The 14,769-nt window shown below is 40.6% G+C and overlaps 1 protein-coding gene and 1 long non-coding RNA gene across 2 annotated transcripts; one reads left to right on the top strand and one right to left on the bottom strand.

Moving 5' to 3' along the window:
- Window positions 1-36: 36 nt before the first annotated feature.
- Window positions 37-2,381, top strand: LOC124396734. Its single transcript, XR_006927828.1, has 2 exons — window positions 37-2,077; window positions 2,207-2,381. It is a non-coding gene; the product is annotated as an uncharacterized LOC124396734 (long non-coding RNA).
- A 22-nt stretch (window positions 2,382-2,403) lies between these two features.
- Window positions 2,404-13,372, bottom strand: bcat2 (branched chain amino-acid transaminase 2, mitochondrial). The gene is made up of 11 exons (XM_046865992.1): window positions 13,248-13,372; window positions 11,112-11,186; window positions 10,459-10,659; window positions 9,879-9,989; window positions 9,651-9,770; window positions 8,829-8,992; window positions 7,131-7,273; window positions 4,451-4,536; window positions 3,267-3,407; window positions 2,730-2,804; window positions 2,404-2,607 (listed from the first exon to the last, which is right to left on the bottom strand). Exons 1-11 carry the CDS (start codon window positions 13,263-13,265, stop codon window positions 2,563-2,565), a joined length of 1,179 nt encoding a protein of 392 aa, XP_046721948.1. The 5' UTR covers window positions 13,266-13,372; the 3' UTR covers window positions 2,404-2,562.
- Between the last annotated feature and the right edge of the window lie 1,397 nt (window positions 13,373-14,769).

The following is a 14,769-nucleotide window of genomic DNA, read 5'->3' as shown; positions in this document are numbered from 1 at the left end:
CGTGTGCTCTGTTTTAAACGTCATGTTTTTTTTTTACCGCTCATTTGCATAATCGTGCCAATTATTATATCATGTCACCGTGAATGAACCTGGTCGGGACTCGAAGTGTGAACCCACCGTCTGGAGAAGTTCCCTCTCTCATACACTCAGAAAGTAGAGGTGGAGGTTGGTGACATCAACTCAGACTTCAGGGTTTCCAGTGGAGAACTGACAAGACTTGGAGTGACGTCATGTCAGTAACGAGAGCTGAATCAAATTTTAATTATGGATGACCAAAAAGGTCTAAACGCTCGTAGAACTATATCAATCAGGTTATGCTGTTTCCTGCTAATTTATCGAATGTATAGTAAAGTGTGTAGCAACAAAACAATTACAGTGGAACCTCGATACTCGCGACCTTGACACTCACGACCTTGATAGTTTGCGACTTTTTCAACTCGTGAACAATCTGATTTCACGAGAAGCCGCGAGTGGCTCGAAAGTTAGGAGCAACATTTCAAAACAAGTAACATTTTGGCTCAGAATGATAACATTTTACTATCTGTATGTCTTAAGATGATTTCTTGGCTTTTTTCACCCTGCTACCATTAGAAATACGATGAAAATCAAGAATATAAAACATCAAACAGGGAACGGATGTAAAATCTGGAATGGAGTTTAGAAATGTCACGCAAGGAACATATTTCCAATGGAAACCGCCAATGTTCATAGACTTTTATTGTAAAAACTACACCATGACAGCATGATAAAGTGTAACAGCCGGCCTGATTGAACTCAACATAAAGACCATGAAGCAAAACTGAACTAAAACCCAGACGTCTAAAACACCCATCAGGCACTTGGGAGGGAAAAATTAAAATAAAACGAGTTGTAACAGACACAGGAAGTGAGTGCAGCAATGAAAGATCATCATCTTCCACATCTTCCTCATGATTTACATTAAAGAGTTAATGGGAGTGTTTCAGTGATTCAACATCGCTAAAGATGCACATTTCATCACATAGTAACAATATTTTCAAGATTTCTAAGCACGTCGTATATAATCCATTATACATCGTGTGTCTCTGCATCACCCCGTCCACCTGACGTTAACATCAAGAACATTATCTGGTGTCTTGTCCTCCAGTGGTCTCTCTCTCTCTCTCTCTCTCTCTCTCTCTCTCTCTCTCACACACACACTCAATAAAATCGCTCACAATGATCACCGCTCGACTCCGCCCTTTATGTTCACGTCATAATTTTGCCTATATATTTTTTTTTGTCCTATAACGAACGTTTGTTTTCTTGGCTATAATATTTGTAAAGGAGGCTCAGGAATAAATATTGGCACCCTTCATTTAACCTCCATCTCATGCAGCAGGAGAATTTTGCTAAATTTAAAACTAAAATAAAAAAGTTATAATATACATTTAGGGTTGTGTGAGGATCAGGTCTCATTAAAAAAAAAAAAACAAAAAAAAAAAAAAAAAAAAAAAACAAAACATTCATCACTGAAGGGTGCCAATATTTTTTTTGTAAAAGGTGGAGGGGAAGCGGGGTGTACAGTGTAATCCCCCAATCAAACTAAAAGCAATGTCCTGAACAAACATCAGTCACCAGACCTGTTTTTTTTTTTTGTTCTAAAGGGTGGCAATATTTTTTTTCTTTTCCCCAACAACAGGTAGATGATGATAATATTAGTGATGTTAAGATGGAGGACTTAAGTAACTTGCTGGAGGAAAACACAGACTGTTGTGTTCGTGGCTTCAAAGAAGGAAAAAAATGTAAAAACAAAAAACAAAGAAAACACCTTATTGCACATTACGATGTTTCTCTAAAAGTGATTTTTGCATCATTTGTTATTTTTAAACCAAACGGCTGCTCTATTGCTACACGCAGCACTGATCAACAGAATTGAAGTACATTAGAGGGGTCTTGGTGGTGCTTCATAATAATGGGGGTTACTGATGGTGGTGTTTGTTGATGGTGGTGTTTGTTGTTGGTGGTGCTTCATAATAATGGGGGTTACTGATGGTGGTGTTTGTTGATGGAGGTTATTATTGGTGGTGTTTGTTGATGGTGGTGTTTGTTGATGGAGGTTATTATTGGTGGTGTTTGTTGATGGTGTTTGTTGATGGAGGTTATTATTGGTGGTGTTTGTTGATGGTGTTTGTTGATGGAAATTATTATTGGTGGGGTTTGTTGATGGTGGTGTTTGTTGATGGAGGTTATTATTGGTGGGGTTTGTTGGTGGAGGTGTTTGTTGATGAAGGTTATTATTGGTGGGGTTTGTTGTTGGTGGAATTTACAATGGTGGTTATTAATGATGTTTTTATTTGAAGGTGGTATCTGTTAATGGTGGTGTCTAGTGTTATTAATGGTGTTTGTTGATGATGGTGGTGGTGTTTGTTACTTTTTTTTTTAACAGTTAATTAGTAACAGGTTTCCAGTGGACTGTTCACTAAATGGGTTGCTTCAGAACAATAATGATTTTTGAGCAAGTTCCTACACACAACATCAGACAGAACGAAGCTACAGTCCGTAACGTGAGACGAGAAACATCTGGAGGAACTGCAGCTCCGTTTAGGCAACGATGACTGGAGCCCAGTCACTACTTGTGCGTCCGTACTGTGGGAGGAAAACAAACCATCACACACACACACACACACACACACATTTATATATATATAAAATGTTTGTGTGTGTCTGTGTGTGTGTGCTGGGAGGGCATCTGGGGTAAGTTGACCTACCTGCATATCGGTGAGCTCTTTGTAGAACCTGGTGGCGAGCTCAGGGCCGTTCTTCATGGTCGGGATTTCAAAGTGCTGATCAAAAGAAGTAGGAATAATAAGCTGAGAACCTGCACATGACCTTTTAGTGAAATCAGGTGACGAGAAGCCAGAGAAGCAAACAAGAGGCCAAGAGGAACTCTGAAGGAGCCAGAAGCCAGAAGGGGAATAAAGCTGGGATTTATGAAATTATAGCAGTTACTGGGAAAAGAAATTGCCATTGGAGATTCAGCAAGCATGTGGAAAAAGGTTCCTGCTCTGACTAGACCAAAACCATCCTGATCTCAGCTCAAGGTTTCGACAAACACTGATTCTCCTGGAGAATGTTTCAAGTGCTCTGACTGAATATGAAGCATGGTGGAGGGAGCACGATGTTCAGAGTAACCCTCAGCACATGGCTGCTTCTCAGGCTTCACTGATTTGCTTCACATTCCATCCATTTCTAAGAAACGTTCTACAACGGTGACACTTTTTTGTCATGAAGCGTTAAAGTCTCACCTGTCCTTTATACAGCAGGCTGCCAACAGGACACACCACACACGCCGTCCCCGCCCCAAACACCTCCAACACACGGCCACCTTTCAGAGCATCCAGCAGCTCCTTCATAACTAGTGTCCGCTCAGTCACCTGAAACTCACCCTGTAAAACACACACACACACACACACACACACACACACACACACACTCAACACCATCACCCCTGAACATATTCACGCTGCACACAATCATGCTAATACGACACAGGATTAGAGGTCGGACGATATAATCGGCACCGAAAAACTGATTGCTAAAACAAATCAGCGATAATCCATACCGATTTTCCGGCTTCCGGTCCTCTGTCATTTTGAGTGCGCCCTCTAGAGGTGAATCACTGACTCCACGTGCTGAGACTGCACGCTGCACGGAGAGCGCTATTTTATATTTATTTTTCATTCAGTAATTATTAATTATATTTCTATCATTGTAATAAAGTGCAGTACTACTTTACATGGAGTGTTTTTTTTTTTATCCAGTATCCACTTTAAAAAACATAAGTTGATTAATCGATTATCGGCAAGTACGATCCGATCTAGCTATTGGTAGCATTAAAATCTAATATCGGTCGTACAGAGAATTGTACAAAAAAAAGTGTCAAATAATGTAATTGCAAATAATGTTTAGTAAATGCTACAGAAATCTCACTGATATATATGAAATATTTATTATGGTCATGTCACAAGAGCTACTTCCTGTTTCGTTACTATGACACCTGTGTACAGCTGGGTGTAGGTCTGGTGTTAGAGACAGAAGATTTCCTTTACCGAACAAATCTATAAATTTCCAGACAGAACTGGAGGGTGGTGAAGTATGGAATGGGAGCCATGTTGGTTCAGGAGTCATTTTCCGGAACCTTCTTTGCTCCAAAACAACCCCAAACCATTAAAATTCCACGTTCATGTGCGAGTCTCCACACTTTTGACAGCCAGTGCAGTTTTTTAAATTTTTTTATGTTCTACAATGAAGGAAAAAAACTGCTTTAATGGACGCAAAGCATCTAAACGAGTTAGAACTTCTAAAAGGATTTCTTTCTAGAATTTAAATGAGATGCTTAAAAACACAAGGAGTGTTCACGACTGTGCAGAAGTGTGTGTGTGTGTTCCTTATCAATCTCCTGTTTTCCCGTTTCCTCTACATCACTTACCCACTTCCTGGCCAGGTCCAGTAGAGACTGTCTGGTGACTCCGGGGAGAATGATGCCATCTAGTGGAGGAGTGACCAACTCTCGCTCTGCAGACAGATACAACACGGGCGATCAGATGATCTCGAAGATCATTTTGAGTTACAAACCAGAACACCGAACAATTCTACAAGTATTAAAACCCAGTAAATGATAAGGATGTTTTTGAGTCGCTGAATGTTCCTCCTCTAAATAACTTGTTCACTTGAGTTCAGGCTCTGAAGTGATTGGTGGTTGGTTGGTGGTTTCATTGAAGTACAATCGTAATGTATTTGCATTGACTCTGCCCACTATTCAGCAATCCTAGTAGAATTAAAAAATAAATACGTTTCACAAAAGGCACCGTATTCAAAGCTCTGAGAGGATCGCATCAATCAAACAACAAGAATGAACGGTGCAAGCGAAGAAAACTTGGAGGAGTGCTGTGATGGTGTGATGTCACTCAGCTGCTCTACTGTCAGAAAAAGAAAGCTCTTCTCTTCTCTACGTTTAGCTTTAACGTCATTCACAGGGTCAGGAATGTGCGATGCTTAAATACAGACTGATAGACAGACGCCGAGTAAAGAAAAAAAATTACGGACAGGACACAAAGATGAGACTGACCGAGCAGACAGACAGACAGACAGACAGACCGAGCAGACAGATATACAAAGAAGACTGATGGAAGAACAGATATATAGACAGAAACAAATTGCCAGACGAAAAAAGGAAGACAGACAGACGATTCTGCTGCTTTAAAGTTGTTTATCTGCTGCTGTAACGTGACACATTTTCCACCTGGAAATATTAATGTCACCTTTTCTCTTTACACACTCGTGACCGGAGTAAACACAACAGAAGGTGATGAGTGTGTAAAGAGGAAAGGTGACATTATTAATTTAAGGTGGAAAATTGGCAGTGTGTGTGTGTGTGTTAAGCTGTATAGGGAAGTCAGAGCTTACGGAGATTATATTATATATATATATATATATATATATATATATATGGATAAATATTGATGCGTTATGCAAATTTATGTTTATTAGTAGTAAAAACCAAACATGGAGCATGAAGACAAAATGTTCTTGTAAATGTTTTAAAGTAATGATGGTGTTTCAAATGACGTAAATCATCAGGACATAAAACGGAACTTTTGCTATGTTTCCACACGGACGGTTTTAATCGCCGGATGTGTTGCATCATAGTGGATTTTGGTGCTGATTTGAGATGCAGCAGTAAAACAAATGTTTGCCAATGAAAAGTAATTTTTCCGGTGGAGTGTTTTTTTATATATCTGAGCCTTTATTTTCTATAATCTTTAGCCTTTTATATTTATTTGTGATAAAAACGATCACAGAAATGCGTGCTGCGTTGATAGCACTGTAATAAAATTTGTGCCGTTAAAACTAATTTGCGCTAACGCATTATTAGCACGTACATTGACAGCCCTTTGTATATATCAGTGGAACCCGGTTATGTCGATGTCCTAGGGGACGCCAAAAAGCATCGAGGTAACCGATGATCGAGATAAACGAAAATCAATATGGCAGCAGTATATTAACGTGCTTGAAATTTCTTTATGTACATGATGTGCGTTAATAAATGAGAATGTGCATGCACGTGTTTTTAAAGGGTTTTTTTACACAACAGCGTTGCTACGATTTGTTTGATGAAGGCATGCTATAAAAATACATACAGTACATGTTTATCTGTCAGGAATCCACCTGCCACGCCCCCTTCGGCCCCCTTCAGCGTGTCAGGTGTTTTCTCGGTCGCTTTCTCTGAAGCTCCCGGCTTCAATCGCGCACATATGGTGCTCGTTTATCATCACCACCAGCTCCTATTTAAACTTCCACACTCTCACTGTCCGTTATTGTTGGTATATGTTGGTTCACGGCGGTCGTTGTTATCGCTCATGCGTATCCCAGGACGTATCTTCCCACCGGCACTCTCTCAATGGCTCATATATATATATATATATATATATATATATATATATATATATATATATATATATATATATATATACATACATACACACACACAAATGTTGATTTCTCGCCGCTAAACCGTTTCTTGAGCGCGTTCTCTCAGCACCGCTGCTGCTACGTGACGTATCACAACCCTACGAAGGCTGAGGCGTGTCCTGAGAGTCACATAGAATACAGATTAACATGGCAGAGGCAGAGCTGTAACTTCCTGCAGACACAACAGGAAAAAACACCTGGTTTTATTTCACCTTTTTTTCTTGCACATTAAAGGCTTGTTAGAAGTCAGAAGAAATTTAAATAAATTGATTTGTTGTCTGTCTGAACCAAAGAAGTACCATATAGAATCGTGTGCGTCATTTTGTCTTTAGTGGAATGGAAATCAGATGACAGAAATAACCAACTTACATGTTTCATGTTTTTCTGAGCAAAACAGCAATGTATAATCTTACCATTAGATAAAAAAAAAATCTGAACATTCAGGTGAGGAATAAACACCTGGAACACCTGGACATGTGAGAAGTCAGGAAGATGATTGAAGTGATGGTGAACATTACTGAGACTAAATTCCAAAACATTTACAACAGAAATTTCCACGTTTTTCAGACCCATGTGTCTGTGTGTAGTGTTTTACACATACAAAGAAAAAATAGGAGAGAAAGATGGAGTGTGCTCACCTCCTTTCTCATTGGTCCAGTAGATGAATAGGTTCATGGTGCCCACCTCGGTGATCTCCTCCTTGTCGCCATACAGCCACAGCACCTGCTGACAGCCCTGCTTCACCGCCTCACTCTGGATGGCTATAGTGGGGCCATAATTACTGAAACACACACACACACACACACACACACACCATGAAAACAACTGGTTACACTACGTGCTTCGTTCATTTTTATCTGCTCGGATCAAACTTCCTGGAAGTATATGAGAAATGTATCAATGTTTGTGAACGTAAACGTCTGTGCACGTGTGGAGACTTTTATAGATTTGGAGACACGTGTTCACTGAATCATCTGCTAACGTGCCTTTACCTGGACAGCTAGTGTTCGGCCCTAAAGCACTAATCGCATTAAAGCGATTTAAGCTCAGGTTTTGGTCACTGACGTCAGTGTCGTTAAAACAGTCAGTTATTACAGTAAACAAAGCTCTCGGCTTTACAAAACAAAAAGGTTGACGCCCAACGCTACATTACCAGAGCTGTGCAGGAGTTAGCAGTTAGCAGGGATGTTCAACAGGGAATCGTATTTATGATCAATTTCACAAAAACAAGTGCATATTAATGTGATACAGAACCTGAAGGATTGAAAAGAAACATAACCAGACAGACAGACAGATAAATCCAGACAGACATACAGATAAGCCCAGACAGACATAGACAGATAAATAGAAAGAAAGCAAGCAAGAAAGGCATCCAGACAGAGACAGACAGAAAAAAAGAAAGAAAGGGCGGGAGACAAACAGACAAAAAGAGCAGACAAAACAAAGAAAAAAAATAAAAAATAGACAGAGACATACAGATAGACACAGACAAAGAGATGAACAGACAGACAAAGATAAACAAAAAGAAAAACACAGACATGCAGATAGATGGACACAGGGAAAGACTGATAATCTGTCTGAGACTCAGACAGAAAAAGAGACCGACAGACAGACAGACAGACAGACAGTAACTGATAACTGCTCTCTGTTCTACTCATTCACACCAGAGAGAAGGAATTAATCAGAGACAATTCAGTGATTTGCTGCATGTTCTCGTGGGAAACAAAAACCTCAGAGAACCGGTGAAACTGAACACAGATGGTGAGCACATACACAATATGGGAAGTGAAACAGAACCTCTTTCTATACGCTTTCTGCTTTCACACTAATCTGACCGTTTCAGTGGAAATGAAACCAGTGAAAAAATATTTCTCAATCCACATCACACCATTCAGACTTTAACCCTGTTTAATCCCTCTCTCTTACAAGATGTGAACATGTAGTTTCAAATGTGTGTGTGTGTGTGTGTGTGTGTGTGTGTGTGTTTGCACCATACTGGTTCTTGGGAAATATACGAGTACCTCCAGCTGTTGATTTTAGTGTTTGTGGTCAACCAATAAAAACATTTATTTATAACTTTATATATAAAGTTTTAAGAATGAAAGAAGCCAAAGGTCAAGAAAAAAAAAAAAGTGTGTGAGGGAAAAAAATGTTCAAATGTTCAAAAAATAAATCAATAGAATCATGAGAAATATTGCAAAATGTAACAAGAATGACCCAAAAGTGATTAAATGATCACACAACAGTGTGTAAATTTATTTGTTCCAATGAAAAGCTTTGTTTTGTGTTTAAGGTAAATGATTTATTTAAATATTAAATATTTTTTGGCCTCTCACCTGCCCATCTTGTACGCCCCGACTCCGCCCCTAGCGGCCCGAACGAATCGAGGATCGGCCAGCAGAGACACGGGATTGAAGGCTCCTGTAGCGAAGTACGGCCCCACCGGCCCCACGATGACAAACAGGAGGGCGTGGTTTGCTCGAGACACGCCTAAAGTAGGCTGAGAAATCAGATACAAGAGAACTAAAACGGTCAGTGTAGCAGATACGATGCCAAAAATCGCTTTACATTCACCAACATGCCAAACACGGTTCTGGGACTAGCGACTTAGCATCATGGTGGTGGTGGTGATGGCGTAATGACACTGGGGGTGGTGGTGATGGGGTTATGACATTGTGATAGGGTTGGTGGTGGTGATGGCGTTATGACACTGTGGTGGTGGTGGTGGTGATGGCGTTATGTGATGGCGTTATGACACTGTGGTGGTGGTGGTGGTGATGGCGTTATGACACTGTGGTGGTGGTGATGGCGTTATGACACTGTGGTGGTGTTATGACACTATGGTGGTGGTGGTGGTGATAGCATTATGACACTGTGGTGGTGGTGGTGATGGCGTTATGACACTGTGGTGGTGGTGATGGCGTTATGACACTGTGGTGGTGGTGGTGGTGATGGCGTTATGACACTGTGGTGGTGATGGCGTTATGACACTGTGGTGGTGCTGGTGGTGATGGCGTTATGACACTGTGGTGGCGTTATGACACTATGGTGGTGGTGGTGGTGATAGCATTATGACACTGTGGTAAGAATGATGGGATCATGTTATCGTAATGATACTGTGGTTCTGTAGTATTGATGTGGGTCAGCAGATCTCCCACCTCGGTGCCGATGAAGGTGGGTCTGATGTAAAGGCTGGCGTCGGTGGAGTACGGAACCCACTCCTGGTCCAGCGTGATCAGCTTCTTAATGCACTCCAGCAGCTCACTCTTATTAAACAACTGCAGAGAAACCAGAACTTCAAAACCAAGCATGTGTTACATTCTGTGAAAAGACGTGCGCGTGTGTGTGTGTGCGTGTGTGTGTGTGTGTGTGTGAGAGAGACTCACAGGCAGGCAGCAGCGATCTGCACTGCGATACATGCGCTCCATGTTCAGCATTGGCCGGAACAGACGGATCTGATTATCCACTCCCCGAAAGGCCTTCATCCCCTCGAACAACTAATCACACACACACACACACACACACACACACACACACACAAACACATCAAATCCAATCTGCACTAGAAACAATCAGGCGTCTGAGATCTGCAGTGGATCTAAAGTGTACACGTTCTCAATTACAACATGTAAAAATCAAGTGGGGAAAAAGTACTAAAAACACTTGGGGATTCAGTTCCCAGTTGCATAAGTATGTACACCCCTAAGCTTATACTTTGTACCTTTCTATTTACAACACAACTTTTTTTTCTATCCGATAAGCTTGGATAGAAAAAAAGATGACCTATATATCTATCTATCTATCCATCCATCCATCCATATGTCATGTTGTATCTATTCATCAGTCAGCTGTAGTGTGTGTGTGTGTGTGTGTGTGTGTGTGTGTGTGTGTGTGTGTGTTGGCCACACCCACAATAGAATCACCCCATTATTTTTATGAGGTTGTGAGCTGAATGAGTAACAGCACCTCGATGGAGTAGTGCAGGGCAGAGGACGCCGGGTGCAGAGACAGGTTTTGGAAGGGTTTAATCTCAGGAGCTTCCCAGTCTCCTTTCTCCGTCCACTTCACCGTCAACATGTGATCAGAGAAATACTTCCCGAAGCCCAGGGAAGACGGGTCGGGCTTGGGGTTCGGAGTCTGCCTCTTCTCGATGGTCAGATCCGCAGCCTGGCTCGGGGAAAAACGAAAAGGTGGGGGGAAATAAAGAGAGGGAGGGGGGGAGGGGGGAGAAAGACAGACGACAAAAGACAAAGGGGTGAAAGTAAAAGCAGATGTATAGAAGGAAACACAGGGCTTTTTTTTTTTATTGAGCACGATTGATTGTTGCATGCGTTTGACAAACATGAAAAATTTCTTCAAATTATGAGCAGTGAGGGAGGACAGGAAAATGGACAGAGTGCTGCAGAGTGTGGAAGAGCAAAAAAAAAGTGAAGAAACAAGTCAGTATAAAAGTTCATGAAAATTCCAGACCAGCTCGGACATGTACCCTATAAAACAGAAACCCCGCCCAAAAGTGCAAGAAAAACCCTCGTCATGCGAGTTCTGTCACCAGCAGGGGGCGTAGCCAGGGGGAAAACTGAGCTGAGGGATCGAGTTACGTCTCTGTTCATCAAAGTTACCTTGAAAGAGGAGCTGGCGAAGCGTAGAGATCCCGAACGCATCGGGAGAGACTGCAGGAAACGTGCACATAATGTCTGTGAGAGAGAGAGAGAGAGAGAGAGAGAGAGAGAGAGAGAGAGTGTTATTTCTTTATTCAACATGGCTCTCAGATCAGTTCAACACAATACACAACAACGGCGTTCTCAGTCAAGGTGACACATACGTGTGTGTGTGTGTGTGTGTGTGTTACGATTGTTAAAAAGAGGTCACATGACATAAGGGTCAAGCTTTAACAGTCACATACCACTGCTAGATTTTAGCATGCATTTTAATCCGTGTGTGTGTGTGTGTGTGTGTGTGTGTGTTCATAGTGATTAAATTTTGTCCTGATGTTCTGAAGTTCTCAGTATTTAAACATGACTATTATTTTACATCATTTTTTCTGCATTTCATTCTGTTTCCCCCGGAATCTTACTAATACCCGTGTTTTGGATTTTTACTGGAATTTTCATTTGTGGGAAAAAATTTTTTTTTGATCTATTACTCATCAATACTGTGCTGCACAGCCAATCACTGACCATTACAGTCCTTCACAACCAATCACTAACCACCACTGTCCCTCACAACCAATCACAATTCAACACTCTCTGTAAATACCCGATCAATGGTCACTACTGTCCCCAACAACAAATGTCAGAACCGCATTCAACCGCACCATTTTTCACACGATGGAAGTTTTTACTCACCGTGCTGATGTTTCATCTTCACCCGTGGACCAGTGAGTTTTCTGTTCACGTGCATCAGCGTTACTTCCTTCGCACTTACGCGCCGCTTTACATCACTTCCAGGTTACGCTTTTCTTTGTTGTATTTAATATAAAATGCTCTCATGCCCTGGATGATTTGGGACGCAAACTTTTTCCTGCTGCCGGATCTCCCTGTACTCTCCGCATTATCACGCAGCCCTTGACATTACAGACCCTTACAACCAACCAATCACAGCTCACCACTATCCATATACAACCAATCACAGCTCACCACTATCCATATACAACCAACCACAGCTCACCACTATCCATATACAACCAATCACAGCTCACCACTATCCATATACAACCAATCACAGCTCACCACTATCCATATACAACCAATCACAGCTCACCAGTATCCATATACAACCAATCACAGCTCAACAGTATCTCTCACAACCAATCACAGCTCACCACTATCCATATACAACCAATCACAGCTCACCACTATCTCTCACAACCAATCACAATTCACCATTTAATCACCAAAATAATTACCATTATTTCAAATGAATAATTACTGACCGCCTTCTTTCCTGACAGCCAATCAGGGATCCTAATACATGATTACTATTTTCCCCCCTAACAACCAATCAGGAATCACCCACACAAAACGCTGAAACCACTTTCACAACAGACTTCTGATGTTCACTTGATTTTTTTTGTCTTTTTTTTTTTTTTTTTAAAGATTTTAATTTGTCATCTAACAGACTGTGACGTCACTAGAATCTTGATGCATTTGCGTATGCTAATTAGACTATGACAACAATCGGGCGATTTTTTTGGAGCACACATTGAAACTACTTTGAAACAAACAAATGCATTAATTTTAAATATAAAATATATGGCGTCATTCCCAGCTTGGGAAGGTCACGTGATTTTATTATTATTATTATTATTATTATTATTATGTTTTAAACAAACGTGCCAGAAATGAATATTGCATCAGAAAGCTGATGATCAGCAAACATCCTGCACTTCAGGTTTGTCTGGAGGGAATGCAAACACCTTGATCTATATTCAAGGTAAATAACATACAGAAAATATGCAAGCAAGCAAGCAAGCAAACAAACAAACAAACAAACAAACAAACAAACAAACAAACAAACCCTTCGCACGTGTTTTTATTTACGGAAATCGGCTGTGACGCGTCTTTAAAACGCTTCTAAGTTTATTTATTATTATTTTTTAGCTGGTTTCTGTATTAGTTTGACCTCCAGACAGCTGTAAAGTCTCAGTCTGGGGCTGAAGAATCGGAGGATAATTAAAGAGACACTTTTAATGTGCAGATGTTAATTATTAACGCAGAAACGCGCGCGCGGATAAAAGGAGGTTTGATTGAACTCACCGTCCGAAGAGCTGCCATGACATCGATTCACACCGAAACCTCACCGGCTGGAAACAAACACCGCCTTCTTCAACGTTCCGGGTTCGTGTTTCCGGGTAGAGAAGAATGTGCGTTTCAAATCGCAGTGAAGTAAAGCTCTGTAGGGGCCTGGTTCTTCACGTGGTTCTTCACCTGGTTCTTCACCTGGTTCTCCACCTGGTTCTCCACCTGGTTCTCTACCTGATCTCTCAATGTTCTCAGCCTTGGTCCTGAGGAAGATCAATAAGATGTTGTTTTTTTGTATAATTTCTTATTAATATGGATAATACCGTCATGTTTGTGTAGGCACCAGAAGCTTTACTCACTAAGACCAATGTGTTCAACTGTTATTATCATCATTATCATCATCATCATCATTAATATAATCATCATCATCATCATCATCATCATCCTCATCATCATTATCTTTTTCTCCTCCCTTCTCCTTATTTTTCCCCTTCCTCCTCTTCATGCTCCTCCTCCTTTTCTTTCTTTTCTTCCTCTTCTTCTTCTTCTTCTTCTCTTCCTTTCCTTCTTCCTGTTCCCCTCCCCATCCTCCTTCTTCTTCCTTTTCTTCTTCTTTATAATAATTCTTCTTTTTCTTCTTCCTCCTACTTCTTCTTCTTCTCTTTCTTCTTCTATTTCTTTACCTCTTCCTCCTCCTTCTCCTTTATTTTCTTCGTCTGATGCTTCTTTTCTTCTTCCTTCTCCTCCTTCTTCGTCTGTGTGTATTTACTCACAAAAGATTGCACCTAACCCTAACCCTTTATATCAGTTTTAGATCGTATCATTGACAGTTATACTCAACTCAACTCAACTCAACTCAACTCAAACGTTATTGTAATTCTTCCACATGCACATTATACAGCAGAACATATAAATATTATATAATATGAGGTTGAAATGTAAGAATGTAAGAGCAGATGATGGATGATGCTGCAGAGTTTATGTAGTTTAGTGTTATTTTTTAAGCTCGTTTTAAAGCTTTGGAGTCTTAATGAGAAAACTCCTAATGCTTCATCCCTCATTCAGGAATAAGGAGCAGAAACCACAACATGTAGTGGAAACCAGACGGATTCATTCATTCATTGACATTAAATAAAGAATTTAAAACAATTAGAAAATCGATTCAGCACTGAATTTATACATAACGATAAATTCTTCTTCTTCATCATTTTCGAGTTTCCTTTTTCCTTCATTATAAACTCACTACGTGGGGTGTAGAGGGTATGACGTCGTGTCTACGTCCATCTGAGACTGATCTGATTGAGACGTCACACACGTTCCTGAATGTAAATATTCTACACGTTAGATTAGTATTTAAACACCGAATATGAACGTGTGTAAAATTTGAGTTATAATGTTTGATCATGACATTAATAATGTGTGTGATCTGAAATCAGGAAGTGCTGCACATCAGCTGATCAGACTGATTGATTGATTAATTGATTAATTGATTATCACAGACTCCAGGAACATGGTTTAGATGTCAGAAAGTGCAGTC

The sequence above is a fragment of the Silurus meridionalis genome, chromosome 14 (genome assembly GCF_014805685.1).
Source record: "Silurus meridionalis isolate SWU-2019-XX chromosome 14, ASM1480568v1, whole genome shotgun sequence".
NCBI lineage: Eukaryota > Metazoa > Chordata > Actinopteri > Siluriformes > Siluridae > Silurus > Silurus meridionalis.
The sequence above is the reverse complement of the archived record's forward strand: the minus strand, read 5'-3'. Positions and strand labels throughout refer to the sequence as shown.

What these genes read in the sequence shown, in the direction of transcription:
- bcat2 (XM_046865992.1), bottom strand. An exon ending in CTGGACCAATGAGAAAGGAG is followed by an intron (nt 4,537 to 7,130) that starts GTGAGCACACTC and finishes ATCTGTCTGCAG; the next exon opens with AGCGAGAGTTGGTCACTCCT. An exon ending in AAGAGCTCACCGATATGCAG is followed by an intron (nt 2,608 to 2,729) that starts GTAGGTCAACTT and finishes TTCCTCCCACAG; the next exon opens with TACGGACGCACAAGTAGTGA.